The 16,640-nt window shown below is 46.5% G+C and overlaps 2 protein-coding genes across 5 annotated transcripts in view; both read left to right on the top strand.

Annotated features, from left to right (window-relative positions):
• Window positions 1–5,647, top strand: part of Brwd1 (bromodomain and WD repeat domain containing 1) — a gene marked incomplete in the record, with an annotated part of 104,573 nt that extends 98,926 nt beyond the window's left edge. For all 3 annotated transcript variants that reach the window (XM_013504839.1, XM_013504832.1, XM_013504835.1), the window contains 1 exon segment: window positions 2,390–5,647. In XM_013504839.1, the coding sequence (XP_013360293.1) occupies window positions 2,390–2,781 (392 nt within the window).
• Window positions 5,648–6,046: 399 nt separating this feature from the next.
• Window positions 6,047–15,376, top strand: Psmg1 (proteasome (prosome, macropain) assembly chaperone 1). 2 transcript variants are annotated; one of them, XM_005375763.2, is made up of 8 exons: window positions 6,047–6,241; window positions 6,322–6,468; window positions 7,496–7,602; window positions 8,360–8,511; window positions 9,117–9,179; window positions 12,699–12,897; window positions 13,720–13,856; window positions 15,167–15,376. In XM_005375763.2, exons 1-8 carry the CDS (start codon window positions 6,105–6,107, stop codon window positions 15,239–15,241), a joined length of 1,017 nt encoding a protein of 338 aa, XP_005375820.1. In that variant the 5' UTR covers window positions 6,047–6,104; the 3' UTR covers window positions 15,242–15,376. The 2 variants fall into 2 exon arrangements, with proteins under 2 accessions (XP_005375820.1, XP_005375821.1); XM_005375764.2 differs by lacking the exon at window positions 6,322–6,468 and having other exon boundaries at window positions 6,048–6,241.
• Window positions 15,377–16,640: the final 1,264 nt, after the last annotated feature.

Below are 16,640 nucleotides of genomic sequence, written 5' to 3'. Positions count from 1 at the left end.
AAAAAAAAAAAAAATAATCATTAGAACGCCTTAGTGTCAGTATTTACTGGGTCCTGAATTGCTAGTGTAGTTCCATCATGCTTAAGAATTGCTGCAGTTTAAATCATTTTGTTGCACAGAAATTTTTAATTAAATAGGATTTTTATGTTACACAACTAGACATACTGTATGAACCAGTTGTCTGATTATTTTTCTCAACATGAAAATGGGTGCAGTTAGATGACTCATATCCGGTATGTTCTTGTTCCATCATAAAAGACAACATTTCTCCTTCATTTTTTTTTTTTATTTTAAAAAGACCAGTGTAAAATCTCAAAAAGATTTAACCTTAATTTCGATACATGAAAACGCCATGAATCTTGTACCATATTCTAACATTTAGTTAATGTTGATTTGCTGTATTAAAGATTCATTTTGTATATAGGGTTGTTTGGTTGTCGATAATCAGCTCATAATTTTAAAAGTTCTTTAAGTCCCTTTAAGGGCTAGAAACACCACACTGTAAGCGCTTCCCTTCTCACAGAGCCCCGTAAGGGAGGTGGAAGGGCTGGTGGTGTGGGTGTATCCCGGGACTGCAACCGTGGGGATTATTTGAGCTTGCTGACCGGCCGCTCAGGTGCTGGAGATGACACTGAGAACACAGCGTCCTTAGACATTTCACTGGAAAGGCACGGCAGTCACATAATTAGCAAAAGGAACTGACATGTCCTGAGGTTGCTCTGAGTGAAATACTTCCTAGCTGATTGGGGAGAATCCAGATCTTTTGGCGGGAGTGGGGTTGTTTTGAAACAAAGTGTCATTTTGTTTAGGATAGCCTTGAGCTCTTACGTACCCATGCTGGCCTCAGACTCAAAACAGCCTTTCTGCCTCAGCCTCCCAAGTGCTGGGATTACAGGTGTGCACCACCATACCAGGCAAGAACTTCAGATCTTAAAGCACAACTTAGAAGTGTTCTATAAACATCTGAAGGGTGTTCACTGTGAGGGCTGAGGACTTTCCTCATCTCTTTCTGGCTATATTCAGATGTCAGCGTGAAAAAGCAGTTTTTATTTATACTATTTGCTGTCCTCAGCTTGGTGTCACAAGGGCAGATATCTCCATTGAAGGAGAAACAGAAGATTGGAAGTTTTGCTGCTACCAAGGAGTAGTGTTACTCGATGGAGTCTGAGCAAAGCCCTTACTCTCTAGCATTTGGTAGTGAAGAGAAGATTGCTCAGTCCTCTAGAAGTCTAGTGTGGCTGCAAGAGAATTAGATGTGTTATTGGAGTGTCTAGTAGCATGTCCTTGTCACCTGCTCAGTGTTCGGACTAGTTCGCCAGTGAGTAAAGTCTAACATTCAGGGTCTAACGAGTATCAGATACGGCAAAGAAATGCCACCTCTGTCTGAGGAAAGTACTGAACTTGTTTTTGAAAAGTCTGGCTTTGAGCTACATATTGGCAAAAATAAAGGTGTGAGCCCAGCACAGCTTGGTAAACGTGGAACAGTAGACCTCTGCAGGGCATATGCGTGCTTTCCAGAGGTCCCTGGGAAATCGCCTCTGGGAGGACTTAACCCCTGTGCGTTGCTTTCTGCCTCACCTGCGGGCTGGCAGATCCGTCCTGAGGCTCAGCCCATCTCAACTACCATTTCCTCAAAGGAGGTCTCTGGCCCTTAGACCAGGGTAGGTTCCCAGCCCTCTAGGCGGGCGAGTTTCTTACAGAAACTATACATGTATGGGTGGCACAGTTTTTAGGGTCATTGTCATAATGTGTGTCTGGCATATGCCTAGCTCAGAAAACAGTTGAATGACTTAAGATTTATTTGAAAAAAATCAAGATTGTTAAAGCCATGTCAGTTACATAAAATCAGTATGTATTTTCTTTTTGTCTGCCAATTAGCAACTTGACAGTTTCTTGAATAAAGGAAATACTGGCCTTGGAAGTCACCCACCAGGGTTCTCTTGAACTCAGAGCTGATGCTTATGAGCATAGAGTCCTGCAGCTTTTCTCCTTGTTTGGGTTCCAGGAAAGTTATTTCAGAACTTGTATTAAATATTTTGTAGTACTCTAATGGAGAATTAGCAGTAATGCAAAAAATTGAAAACGTGGTTCTATTTTCCAAATCTGGGCATTGATTGCTTTTGAGTGAGTGGCTTTATGATGCGGAGGTACATCGTCTAACTGTGTTCTTTGCAAGTCAGGTACTGAGTTAAGTGACAGTTATCTTCTTGGACTTAGATAAAAAAATGTAAAGTTGTACCAGTACCAAAAAGCACATGTTTCTAAGCTGCTTAGGCAATGTGAGGTTTAAAATTCCTGTTTGGGAATGTGTTGTTGAGGAATGTTAAGTCATAAAATCTTGTGTTACAAGATTTTTTTGCATTTACATGAATTTTCACTCATTTTTCAGAATCTGTTCCTAGAGACAGAGAACCCAATACAAAAATGAGAACATGTATGCATAATCAGAAGGATGCAGTGCAAATGCCTAGTGAAACTCTGAAAGCAAAAGTGGTACCTGAGAAAATTCCCCGCAGATGTGCTACTGTGGCTGCAAATAAAATAAAGATAATGAGTAACCTAAAACAGACGATTTCAGGACCAGAAAATGTCTGGATTAGGAAGAGTAGCAGAAAACTGCCCCATCGAAACGCTTCTGCTGCGGCTAAGAAAAAATTACTGAATGTTTATAAAGAGGATGATACAACCATAAATTCTGAAAGTGAAAAAGAGCTAGAAGATGTTAGTAGCAAAATGTTTTTTCTAAGGCGGTTCAGACCCTGGAAGGAAAAAGCGCAATAGCGACTGAGAATGTAGAAGTGGTTTCTGGAAGCGAGCAGGGGCCTCGAGTAGAGTGCAGCCGCCTCTGCTCCTCACCCTGCCGCGAACCCCTTGTTGCCTCCCGTGAGGAACTTTCTAAAAGCCATACTCCAGCGGTCAAGGATGCTCTCCCGAGAGCCCGTGTGCAGACACGCAATACAGGAGGTAGACTGTGAGCCTGTAGGCCGAGGAGGTAGGCTGTGCGCCCTTAGCGAGGTGGGAAGACGAGACAGGGCCTATTGCAAGACTGCCATCCCTTCCAGAAAGCAAAAGCCTGGAAGAAATGTCTTGATTTGTTAGAGAAAGAAAGTGGGAAGTGGACAGGATATGCAGGAAAAACTTTTAAGGGGTTAGAAAATTTCAAAAGCTCAAGCTGATGCTGATTTTACGGGTTCTCCATTAGAACATAAAAATTCAGACCACCACAACTATCTATCATGGCAGTACAGATATGGAAGGGAAAAAAATGGAACACATTTCCCCAGGAAGTGCCAATGAGCCCATTTGACTTCGGGATGGCACAAAACCTTTTGTCCCTTTAGTTCACATCCCCAAAGCTCAAAACCGAAAGGACCGAGGGATTTCATGCTGGCGATGTTAGTTCTGATGTACAGTGTTAGAAATGAGCAGTTGGAGAAGATCCATTATTGTCTTATTTTGTTTATAACATTGGGATTTATACTGAATGATCACTTGGTATGACTAATTCAGGGATTATATATTTTTCTATGAAAGCTATGAATGTGACTATCACTTCATGTAGCAGCAAAAATTAAGAAGCAGGCTTAGTTTTAATTAGAAAATAAAAGTCTAGTTTAAGATCAAATTGGTCATATTTTTAGATGATATAAAATCCTATCTTTTATGTTTATGGCACCTTAAAGTTAGAATTTAGACACTGAGCAAATTTATTGACAGCATGTCTGGTCTATTTCATTGTGGCCTTTGCTAGGATTAGAAAATTTGGTCATTGTTCTACAGAGAATTTATTTGCAATGGGGCTTGATTTGTTAATAGGTATTTGTTGACATTAAGATCACCAGATTAAGTGAATGTACTGCCAGTACTTTTTAACATAGTAAGATGCTATTGGAAAAATTAATTGTTAAAGATCTGTGACTATTAATACATGATTTGCATGTGCAAATATGAAAAAGTAAAAACGTAGAAACCTAGAGTTTTCTATTTCTTTTTCATAAAGACTAATGCATATTTTTTCGTTATACAGATGGACCAAGTGTCTAGATTACTTGAAATATTTGTGGCTGCATGCTTGTTTACAAAAGCTTTTTTAAAAAAGTATAAGCCAGAATATTCTAAACTACAATGTGTGTACATTTCTCTTTTGTAGTGTACTTTAATTTGAAATACTGATCTCCATTAACTTGCTAGAACAGGTAAGAAAGGAAAAGATCCTAATAAACTACTGTTAATTATAAGTGCATGGGGTTTGATTTTGGAGCTTTAATGAAATGCACAAACTAATTTTCAGTCTCTAGTTTTCATTTCATAGACATTTCTTACTGGGTATATTATATCCTCAAGAAATATAACAAAATAAAAAAGTCTGAAATGCAAAATTTCATGAAAAATTTCGGGTTTGTGATGAATTTAAATTTTCAGTTTATAATTTACTGCACTAGGATTAATTTCTGTCAGTATCTGAGATTGTATGGACAGCCTGTCATAATGGAATCCTTTGTCTGGCTTCATATTTAATTTGAACATATACTTGCCTTTTCATTTTTAAAGTGCTTGCCCTAATTTTTTTGTAAGTGCATGAAATAAGCATTTGTTCAAAACTTTACATTCTTGCAAAATTGTTCTCTATGAACTGTCTGGAAAATTTATAGCCAAATGTATTACTACTACTCTACAATAACTGTAGTTAGATTTCCAGAAAAGGTTTCTTTATAATGTAACTGAGAAATCAAATTTAATGGTTTACTGGTCATATGACAAATTATTTAACAGGAGGACTAAAAATGATGTCCAAATAACGTCTTACTCTGTAATTCATTGTTAGCCCTGTTAACCAGGAGTCCTCGTGTTTTAAAATATACTGGTAGTCTTGTATATTCTTTCTCACTAACGAATACCCAGTTTCCTAAGCTTTTACTTGCTGGCGGTTTGGTTTTATTTATTTTTATTTTTATTTTTTTTTTGGTTTTTCTCCGGTACCGGGAACTGAACTCACGACCTTGCGCTTGCCAGGCAGGCGCTTTTGCCGCTGAGCTAAATCCCCAGCCCCTGGCGGTTTGGTTTTAATGTTTATTCCTAACTATTAATTTTTTAAAACAGATGTGTAAAATTGCTAAATAGATTATATGTAAATAACTTTGTTGATTGCTACTTTTCCACATCTTAAGACATTTTCAGCTATTTTTGAGTTTTTAAAAAAATTTCAAGGCTCTGTGCAACTCCAAAGTAGTACTTCCCTTCCCTTTGTGAGTACTGAGAAAAGACTCTGAAATGCCATCAATGCTTTATTTCAGCACAACGAAATCTAGAATGCGGTTTTTATTTTTCATTGCAGTAGGAGACAGTTTCATTTTCAGTTAAATTACACTTGTCCCCTTTCCTCCTGCCTGCCTGTAACAGTGCCCTGTGAACGCTGTCTTCAGCACATGGTAAAGAGAGAACCAATTCAAAATTATAATCATATACGTTGCTTACTAATGAAAAGCTGTTTAAACGAAAACCAATTTGTATTAGTTATAAATGGCCAGTTTAAAAAAGTCTATTTTTGCATTCTCATGAAAATGTTTTTTAGGTCAGCTTGACTGACTATCATCAGCTTTTGAAATGTGAGCTCCTGTATCCGAGTAAAGGTCACATTTTTACAACACCACGAAGCACTGTGTTTCTTCCTGCCCGTCCGCCCGCCCCGACCGCAGCGGCGCCGGCGCACGGGCGGCCAGGTGTGGAACAGGTGCTTAGCGTAGCAAAGCTCAGCCCGGTCACCCCTAACGGAACACCAAGGAAGGAGACCGACGGGGTGTGCTCGTCACGGAGCGGTACAGAACGGGGCGGGGACGGCCAAGCTCCGCTCCGCACCGGCCACCTGAGACGTCTCGCTCTCTGGCTCGCTTCCGGTCCCTTTAGCCCGCGGTCTCCCCGCGCGGATCAGGCTGTGGAAGGGAAAGCAAGTGCTGCCGGGGCCGAGGCGGGGGCGTGGCCACGATCGGGGGCGGGGCACTGGGCGGGGCGGAGGAAGCGCGAGAGCGGGAGGGGCGTGGCTACGCTCAGCAGCGCATGCGCCATTCCGCAGCCCGCGGTAGGGCCGGGCCAGTGCCGCCGGTGTCATGGCTGCCACGTTCTTCGGAGAAGTGGTGAAAGCGCCGTGCCGGGCGGGCGCGGAGGACGACGAGGAGGAGGAGGAGGAGAGGAGGCGGGAGACGCCCGAGGATCGGGAGGTGCGGCGGCAGCTGGCGCGGAAGAGGTGCGTGAGGGGCGGTGGGCGGCGTGGCGCTGGGCAGGCGGGCGGGCCCCGCGTTCTTAGCGTAGCCCCTCTCCCGGCAGCCTGGCGACTTTCCACCTGGGTTCCCAGTCTGCTCCGTGGACTCGGGACACTAACTTGCGATCCTCCTGCCTCAGCCTCCCACAGTGCCGGGACTACAGCGGGACGGTTCCCTCAGAACGCTTTTTATCCTCCACCCCATCTGGCAGGTAGCATAGTGTGTCAGCCGTAGGGGGATGCGCTGTCCTTGGCATTATTTCCAAACACACACAAGTGGGAGAATAGCGACGTGACCCCGACCGCCACACAGTCGTGTGGATTCAAGCTGTGAAGGTGCTTTGGTTATCGTTGCCATTCACCTCTACATTTCTTAGAACGCGTCTCGAAAGTGTGAGGCGTTTTCTTACCTAGGTTATTAGCAGTGATTTTCCAGTAACATTTGTGTTCACTGGGTGCAAGTTACCTAGTTTTCTCAAACCTGAGACTTTGCAGTGATTTGTGTAAATCAGAGTTCGAACGAGGCCCACATCTTACACGGGGAGGGCTTGTTTCATGGAAAGCAGTTCGCAGCCCTCGTGTGTGTGTGTGTGTGTGTGTGTGTGTGTGTGTGTGTGTGTCTGTGTTATAGGGATTTAATCCAACACCTTTGCACTGAGCTCCATCCTTCGCACTTTGGTTTTTCTTGAGACAGCATCTGTTAAGTTCCTAGGTTGCCCAGGCTGGGCTTGGAATTTGCCATCCCCCTACCTCAGCTTCCCAGCCTGCTGGGATTACATCTGCGCTCCCCCTTCCTTCATCGTCCCAAGCGTTCTAGATTTGTCTGAGTGTGTCCTCCTGGAGTCATTTAACAGCAAGTGTCCATCACCTGCGTTTCTCTCCCTGCAAGTTCGTGCTGGAGGCCCCGGCAGATTCACATTCAATGTTTTGTGAGCATGAAGGCTTGGAAGTGGTGCTTTCAGTTCCTGATTTACACAAGCCAGTTGCCTGATGTTAGGGATGCAAAGATTGACCAGTGGGTCAGGTGGGCAGCATGAGGTTTATGCGCAGTAGTTTTATCTGTTGGTTATCTTTATCTGAATCTTAACTTCTTTAGGATTGTAATTAAAGGCTTTATAAAATTAAATCCGCGTGTTTTCCCCATTGGCAAAGGCACTGGCACAGCTGGGTGGTGCCCTTCCCTCAGAATGAACTGATTGTAGTTGAGTTGCCTCAGGTTCATCTTGTCTCTTATGTTAGGGAGGTGCGACTTCTTCGAAGACAGACAAAAGCATCTCTGGAAGTTGCTCTGCTGGAAAAATATTCCTGCTCACGGTTTATTATTGCTGTAGGAAATAATGCAGTAGGTAAGTGAAGATGTGGAGGGTGAGACATCTGTTGAAAGAACAAAATAATGAAGTTACTTGTTTCTTCTCATCGTATAAAATCCCAAATGTTGATTTAAGTCACGGTAGAATATCTTCGTTTATGAGTAAATATGTTATCTGTTTATATGTACCATCTATTTAATGAACCTAAAAAACAAGATTTTAAAGGAAGTATCCTTGGCTTCAGGAACTTGCTACTCAAAGGACTGTTTCTCGTGTGTTGAGGTATCTAGGTTTGAATGTCTGAAAATTAACAGATCCCTTTGAGAACATAAATGAGAATTCTGAAAATAATAATCACTGATATTTTTGAGCACTTAAGTTCATTGCTTCTGGTAGTTCACTTGGTGAATCACTTGTTCATCTGGTAGAACAGTGTAGGGTTTAGCTAGAGCAGTGTACACTTGTTTTATAAATTTAGGGTGCTCGGAAGAGCGTTTGGGAACCCCAGTTGTAAGATGCCGCTTGTCCCTGCAGAACTTAGGACACCCATGTAATTAGCAGCTGCCTCATTCATGTGAAGTTCTCCGGGCTTTTTCAGAAGACTGCTGTCAGGCTGTGAGAGTGTGGTGAAGCCTGCCCACGAGATCTGTTACCTTTTCCCGCAGAACGGTAGCATCCGATGGTCCTGTTTCAGCCCCAGACTTCTTGGCTAACTTGAGCTTGCTTTTTATTGAACAGAAAATATAATTTGCAGAGCCGAGCACTAAGCTGCATGAATTATTTTTTTCCACAGCATTTTTGTCGTCCTTTGTTATGAATTCGGGAGTGTGGGAGGAAGTTGGTTGTGCTAAGCTCTGGAATGAGTGGTGTAGAACAACGGACGCCGTGCACATGTCCCCCACAGAGGCTCACTGTGTGTTCTATCACCTCAAATCAAACCCTTCGGTACGTGCCACCGACCTGTCTGTCCCGCAGGGGGTCACCCCAGTGTCATTGAGAGCGTGTTTGCTGGCCGTGTACCTCAGGTTCTCAGGCACCACATCTCAGCTGCTTTCTTAGCAGCTGTGTGAAATGGCTTCACTTGGAAATTTTAAAGCAGATGGTCGCTAGTGGAATCAGGCAAGTGTGAGTGAATGTTCGTGTTGGCCAGCTTTTGGCCCCTGTAACAAACACATGGAGCAGCCTGCTTGCAGAGAAACAGGCCTCCCTTGGCTCATGTTTTTGAGGTCCCTGGTGGGGCAGACCACTCGGGGTGTGCTTGGGGGCAGGGCAGCACAGGGCATAGCAGAGTCACTCGCTGCTTGGCCTGGAAGTGAGAGAGGAACAGAGACTGGGGCTCATGGTTCCCTCCCAGGGCGCACCTGAGGCCTTCTGTTGATGGCTGTAACTCCTACCATTTTCACCCGGCTGGGAGAGAGTTTGGGGGTGGCGTGAGCTCTGAGAACTGTGTCTATGGCAGTGTACCTTTAGGGGTCTCATGGTAGGAGGCAGTGGCAGTTGGTGGTGTGTAAAATTTGATTTGGCCCAAGTCTTGAAATTTGCCTTTGTAGGTTTTCCTCTGTCAGTGCAGCTGTTACGTTGCTGAAGATCAACAGTATCAGTGGCTGGAAAAGGTAAGAGAGAAATGGAAACCTGGGACTGGGTAGGCTGCAGGAGTTGCCGGTTTCAGAGGACTCAGCCTGTAGACAGATACTGGCAGTTCATGAGAACTGCACTGAGCTTCTGTCTCGTCCAGGCAGAGCAGCTGTTATCAAGAATACAGAAAAACAAGAACAAAAAGCAGGAAATGCTGGTGAGGCTGCAGGCACAGGAAAGGATCCTGTCCACACCTGGGGGAATGTGGACCAGTCAACCACTGTGGACATGGGTGGGCCATTTCCTTAGAGCTGAACCGGGCTCCTGTGTGTTCCACTGGGCATGACTCCGTGTGACCCTGGAGGAGTAGAGATGCTGTCTCTTGCCTGTTAAACATGGCCTGTGCAGACACCATGCTTTGGGGTTGGCCAAGTGCCACCAGTGGCTGAGGTGGTGTGTCCAAGTGTCAGCAAGGAGGGCGGAGTCCGGTCCTTGGCAGGAGAAGGGATGGAACCAGAGGCAGGTAGCACATGTTGTGTCTCCTGCGTGGAGTCAGGCGCGGAGGAAGCACAGTGCAGAAGTAGAAGGGAGACTGTGCATTAGGTCAGAGAAGGCATGGGCGGGAGGATGAGCGTAGTCACATTTGGATACATGACCCAAAATGTCACAGACCCAATATTCTGCATGATTAATACATCCTAATAGAAATATGCAGGAAGGGAGTTTGGAGTATTCTTTAAAATATTGTAGGAGTTTGGTGTAGAGTATAGAAAATAAAAGAATTCATTTTTTTTAACATGCCCTACTTAAAGAGACGCAATCTACGTTGTGCTAAGAGTTCTAGCTCATAGAAGTAACAAAACCAGATGTGGTGGTGCATGCCTGTGATCTAGCATTCAGGAGGCCGAGGCAGGAGGATCACTGCAAGTTTGAGGCCAGCCTGGGCCACATAAGACCCTGTCTCAAAAAACCAGAACAAAAAAATGAAAGAAAAAGGAAGAAAGCAGTAAACATAGTTGGGTTCTTTCCATCCACCTTATTGAAAGAAAAGCAAAGTCACATAAAAGATCAGTGTCACAACCAAGGGTGAAAACCGGCAGTGAGGATGAAGGAGAGGCTTGAAAAGGCAGCGGGCCAGTGGAAGGGCACTTGCCCCGGCCACCATTCCCTCCAGCTCCATGGTGTGGCATCTGTGTCTCTTAGCAGTAGGTGGATTACTCATCCGTGGAGAAGCGATACACATATCGTGTGCCTATAGAGCACATTTTTGAGTGAAGGATTGAACTCAAGTAGGAATTTGAGAGAAAAACTATAATTTTGGCAGTGTAAATCTTTCTTCAAACAGTTGGGGCTAGAAGTGTTTGTGACTTCAGCTTTTTTTTCTTTTTTTGTCTTTTTGAGACAGGGTCTCGCTATGTAGTTCAGGCTGACCTTGAGCTCACTTTATAGCCCAGGCTGGTCTCGAACTCACAACGATCCTCCTGCCTCAGCCTCCTGAGTGCTGGGATTATAGGCGTGTGCCACCACTCCCAGTGAGAGTACAGCTTTGTTTGCACATACATAATGACACTTTGGGGGATGAGACCCAGGTGTACACCCAGACATGCTTCACACACACCTTGTATACGTAGCCTCAAGGCTATAGATAAAATATGTGTGCAGTACTTTTAACAGTGTTGTGTGTGCAGCAAGGCGCATGGTGTGAAAGTCTCCATTTGTGCAGCGTGAGTGCTTGAACATTTCCCTTTCTGGAACATTCTAAGGTTTACATTTTAGTTTTTTTGTTTTTTTTTTGGTTTTTCTCCGGTACCAGGAACCGAACTCACGACCTTGCGCTTGCCAGGCAGGCGCTTTGCCGCTGAGCTAAATCCCCAGCCCAGGTTTACATTTTAGGATTTGAAATGCTCTCTTGTGTGCTCTCTCTCACTCTCACGCTCTCTCTCTGTCTCTATGCATATATAAGCATCTGTTTCCTCCCAACGTTTATTTTTATAGTGCAGGGAATTGAACCTGGGACCTCAGGCATGCTAAGCAAGTGCTCTACTACTGAGCTTTGTCCCCAGTCCTTATTCTTATTTTTAATAGACCCGAAACTGTACCTCTCTGTAGGGTGGAGTGTGATATTTCAGTCTGTCTGTACAGGGTGGGGATCAGGGTAACTGGCATACGCCTCACCTCAGCATCAGTCATTTGTTTGAGCCTCCACACTTAAATGAAGTGGGCCCTGGAGGCCTTACCCGTCCTCAGCAGCGCCTCAGTTTAAATTTCTGGAGTATTTTAGCATAGACCTGAGGACTGAATGAATGAGAAGGAAGACATTTGGTATAATACCGATTTTAAGCCAGTCGGCACACTTAGAAATATTTACTATAAGTTAGTACATGACTTTATTAAGGGGAGAGTTATTTAAACAGATCTGTGAACACTCTTACATGAGTTTCTATTCAGTGGATATATGTGTATTTTCCTGGGGGAGAGGGTCAGATCTGAAAAGGTTAAGAAATTGCTGTTTTAGTTTCTGCTTTTAAATTGTGTAGGTTGGGCCGGGGATGTCGCTCAGCGGCACAATGCCTGCCTGGCAAGCGCAAGGTCCTGAGTTTGATTTCTGTCACACACACCCTACCCCACCCCTCCAAATTGTGTATGTTGATATGTCAGTGCTGCTTTTTCTGTACTGTGGAACAGATGAGCACATTTTAGATTTGAAAAGACACAAGATTGTGCATTTCTAAAGCAATATATTTTAATCAGCTTTTTTTCCCTGAGGGGTGTCTTTGGGTCCCTCTCTTTTGGTCTCATCATCCAAACGATTCTGATAATTACCCACAGACTTCACAGCTCTCAAGTACTATACTCTGCTAGGGAGGAAAATAAATTAGGCCTCTGAATAATGTTATCCTTCTTAAATAAGATGTACATAGTAACAAACTTGCATAGTGTTAACTTTTCTCTATTTACAAAGCCATGACCTAAAAAAATTAAGTCATGTAAATCATTTATGGCACTTAATATGAAATCTTGAACTCCTATTATTGGAAGTAACCATCATAAACTGTTTTCAAACAATTGCAGTAACCTAAACTCTTTTTCCTTTAAAAAAAAATAGCTGCTTTCTTTGTTTAAATGACTGTAGGTTTTATTGAAAGGTAGAGCGAGCCGTGGTAGTCAGGTGGACATTCTCCAGGTTGTGGAAGGGGAGCCTGAGGGCCAGGACGGTTGAAACCTGCCTGTAGTTGGAACTCTTTAAAATGCATTCAGTCAGGACCCTCTTCCACACCTCCCTGGTGGTGGGCGAGAGACAGATTTCCTGTGGATGGTGGCCCATGGTGAGGCTGATTCGTGATTCCTCTGCTGCACATGGTGGCACTGCCCCTGTTTTGGAGACAGTCTCACTGTGTAGTCTGGGCTGGCCTCAAACTTGGGATGTAGCCCAGGCTGACCTAGCTTCGAGACCCTGCCATCTCAGCCTTCTGAGTGCTGGGGTTACCAGTGTGCAACAAACACTGTGTCTTGCTTTGTTTGTTTGTTTGTTTGATTTGAAATCAATTTTGTGTTAGGTTTTCGGCTCCTGTCCAAAGAAGAACATGCAGGTAACTGTTCTCACGTGTCGACATGTCACTGACTATAAAACCTCCGAATCTACTGGCAGCCTGCCTTCTCCTTTTCTGAAAGCCCTGAAAACACAGAACTTCAAAGACCCTGTGTGTTGCTCCTTGCTGGAACAGCCAAATATTGTGCACGACCTTCCTGCTGCAGGTAGGCGGGGTGGAGGTGGGTGACATTCACGTTTATCGCACGGAGAGACCTCCTCAAGGTGGTTTGTCAGTGACATCTAGCAGCAGCAGGTCGCTGCCCTTCCTCGGTGGCTGCAGTCTGAGTGCAGGACATGTGGTTCAGATGTTGTGGAGGCAGAGTTATTGCCTAGAACAGCTCAGCTGCCACACTCCTCTGGGGTCCTGCGCTCTGTCACCCTCTCGGACTGGGACCGGGACTGGCAGCCGGAGTTGGCGGAGCTGGTGTCGTGAGGAGCTGGTGGGGCAGCCTTCCTGTCACACGGGGAGCTTGGAGGGCGAAGCCTCCTCGCTGCTTCTGTGTCTGTTGCTTTAATGCTTTTATTATCACCATTAATCATATCCCGCCCTCACATCAGAAATAGATTGCCGCTTGCTTTTCAGCAGTGTGTATTTCATGGAAAGTTGTATATAATAATGTCTGCGATTGTGTCTTAGTTACTTTCCTTGTTGCTGAGACAAAACGCCCGACACCCAGAGTCAAAGGAGGAAAGGCTTATTTAGCTGTTTGTGGAGGTTTCAGTCTATAGTCGGCTGGCTCCAAGGCAGGGTGGTGTGGCACAGGGTCATCACGGAAGACAGCAGTTCGTGGTGGGCAGGAGGTAGCAAAGCAAGCAAGGGACCTGAGCGCTGTCTTTCTACCCCTGATATCTCACTCAGGCTACTAGGGCGGGCAGCACGCACCTTTCTAAAGCAGTTTTTATTGCTGAGATTATTGCTTACTACTGTTTAACTTCACAGTGATGTCCTAGAGAACCTGAGTGGTGTCTTCCTCGTGTTTCCCTAGTGCTGAGTTACTGTCAGGTGTGGCAGCTCCCTGCGGTCCTGTACCTGTGCTACACCGACGTGATGAAGCTGGACCTGCTGACGGCGGAGGCCTTCAAGCCCGTGCTCTCTTCCAGAGGTCTGAAAGGGCTGGCTAAGGTGAGCTCGAAGCTTGCTGACCACTGGCTGGCTTTGGTGCCCCAGGCCGAGCGTAGCGCGAGGCGCACAGGCGCGGCCCCCAGCCACACGCAGCAGCTGCCCAGCCCGGCAGATTGAACCCAGGCGCCACCTCTCGCGGGCACTTCTGTGACCTGGCGCCTGTTTCGTCCTCCTGCATGGAGTGCGGTTATGTCGCTGGTATCTGTATGACAGGTGGTTTCACTGCTCACGGAGCTTGTGTAACTCGTGAACTCAGGCGTCATGAGTGTGGTGTGTGCCAGGTTATTTTCACATGCATCACCTAGTTTTGAGGAGACTGGGTGTGTGAAGGTTAGAGAATTAGGGAATCGCGTCATGGGCCCTGCCCTGCCCTGATCTGTGGGCTCTTTCCCTGGAGAAACACTTGGAACACGCCCACACACACGCACACGCATGCTTGCCTGTAATTTCGGGTGGTTTAGGGACTCCCTGCCTTCTCTGAGATTCTGACCTTTCAGAAGTACTTTAAAGGAAGGGGACTGGGAGTGTGGTTCCGTGGCAGAGTGCTTGCCTGCCATGTGCGAGGCCCTGGCCTTGATCGCTAGGTGCACGCACGCTCGTGAGCACACATATACTCACAGAAGTGCAGGCACACATACACACGTGCTCCTCTATGTGTGTGTGTGTACGTGTGCAGTGTGTACGTGCGTGTGTGCGTATGTGCCTGTACTTCTGGTCATTTAGGTTCGCTCACTGCGTTGAGTGTCTCTTTTGGGGTGTGTGCTGACTCACTGTTCTGTTCGTGCCCAGCACTGCTGGGCAGCGCGGGAATTAGAGTCATCTCATCGAGGTCCACCACTGGCAGCGCTCAGCACCGGAAGGGGAGATTAAACAGCAGCGTAAACATTGCTGTCGCATGCTTTGGTGGGAGAGTGAGGCGGTTGCACTGCTGAGCACTGGATTTTAGTGTCCAAAGGCAGCCCGAGTTGGTGCCTGGCTCCTGTGTTTGTCGCGGGTTGCAGTCCCCACGTGGGACAGGCCTTAACCTCCCTGGACCGCTGAGCTCTTGCTGCGTGGTTGTGGTCACCGCCAGGGGCCTGAGAGCTTCGCTGACGCGCGCTGGGGCTGTGGCCCGACGTGCTAGGCAGGAGGTTTCTCGTGGAGAGGCGCCCCGCAGGGTGGCCGTGCGGCCAGCTTCAGAGGGCCCGAACCAGAGGGTGAGAAGCGCGGAGGGTGAGCGCGGCTGGGGCCGCTCGGTGCCACTGTCCTGTGGAGCTGAGCGCGTGCGCCTCCCCTGACTGATGTCTTGACAACCTCTTCTCTCCTTTCAGAACGTTCCCCAGAGCACAGAGATTCTGAGGAAGCTGATGACAGCAAATGAGGTTCAGAGTAACATTTATACGTGAGCTGGAGGGCTGTCCTCTGACGTCTGCCAGCGTCCGTTCTGCTAAGAGGCGCAGCGAGCACTGCTTTGTAGGTTACTGTGGAGGGCTGTACATTAAGGGGGATAAAGCAATAAACTTAAAAAACGGTGTCCTTTCCTTTGTGGTTGAGACTGTTCACAACTGAAACAAACCGGACGTTTTTCTTTTATCCACTAGGTGGGAGTATTGTCTGATTTGACATTTTTAAGTTAATGTGGTTAAATTCATGAAAAGCTGCAGACGTCACCAGGTTGGGTTAACACGGTAGAACAGAGTGAGTTCAACGCCAGAATGTGTCAGCCCACACGGCTCTCGGACTCTCAGGGTGAGGACCGTGAAGGGTGGTGAGAAGAAGAAATGAAGACGAGGTACAGAAGGCTGGAATCGGGTGAAGCCCTCGCCGGATGGGAGGGAAGGAACTGCTGAATCGCCACAGCGCGTTTATGCATCTGGCGGGTTGATGTCACGTGACACCCCTCTGCCCGGCAACCTGTTCGCCTGGACTGCCTCGGAGCCTGGTGCTCCCTGGGCTCGCTCCAGGGGCTCTCTGTTCTTGGACCGGCTGTGTTCCAGCTTTAGCTGTTCCCCACAGAAGTGCTGCGTGATCTCTGGAAGCTCCCAACAGGTGAAATTTCTGGATACTTTACAGGACCTACAGTCTTGTGGATAAAGTTTGATGAGAGGGTAACAAAAAGTACCTTATGCTCAAAACAAAATGACATTTGTGTAGCTGGGCGTGGTGCTGTGCGCTGAAGTCCCAGCATGCATGAGGCTGAAGCGGGAGGATCGCTATGGCTCTGAGACCATGTTGGTCTACATCAGTGATGGCGAACCTACAGCATGCCAGAGCAGCCTGTCTGTATCATTGAAAGGGCAGGAAAGTTCAGCATCAGTCGTCTACATCGTGCATTCAAAGCCACTGGACGGTGTCCGGCCAGACCCTATCTCAAAAAGGGAAGACATGGGTGTGACCTGTCCCCACAGATTCCCTCCTTGCCTGGGCTCCTTGCAAGGGTGGCTGCGTGGCCTGTCACCGGTGCACTCCCTTCAGTGTTGTCACTAGGAGTGTGACGTGAGGGGGCCTGAGTTACCCACACCGCCTCTCCACTGCACCCTGCCCTGCGGTGGGGAACGTGGATTTTGTGGAGTTGAGAAATGCGTCTCTGCTCCCCCCGTGAGTTGTTGAATAATGATGTGGATTTGACAAGTCACCCATTTTGTTCACTGTTCTTGGCTGTGGTTGGCAGTGGTTGAATAAACTTGGTTTCTTTGCAGAACCCAGTGTTAGGAGCCCTGGGCGTGATGCATTTGCGAGCATGCCCGGCCGGGGAGAATGGCGCATTTCTCTCATCAAAGGTGCATAGTGGCAGCTTGAGAACTG

The sequence above is a fragment of the Chinchilla lanigera genome, unplaced genomic scaffold (assembly GCF_000276665.1).
Source record: "Chinchilla lanigera isolate Chin_1 unplaced genomic scaffold, ChiLan1.0 scaffold00006, whole genome shotgun sequence".
Classification (NCBI taxonomy): Eukaryota; Metazoa; Chordata; class Mammalia; order Rodentia; family Chinchillidae; genus Chinchilla; species Chinchilla lanigera.
This window is presented reverse-complemented; position numbering and strand designations above follow the sequence as displayed.

Bases quoted from the DNA above. Each gene is read 5' to 3' on its own strand.
- Psmg1 (XM_005375763.2), top strand. From the start codon at position 6,105: ATGGCTGCCACGTTCTTCGGAGAAGTGGTGAAAGCGCCGTGCCGGGCG. The intron at 6,469-7,495 runs GTAGCATAGTGT...CTCTTATGTTAG, and splicing joins TCCTCCACCCCATCTGGCAG to GGAGGTGCGACTTCTTCGAA. The intron at 13,857-15,166 runs GTGAGCTCGAAG...CTCTCCTTTCAG, and splicing joins GTCTGAAAGGGCTGGCTAAG to AACGTTCCCCAGAGCACAGA.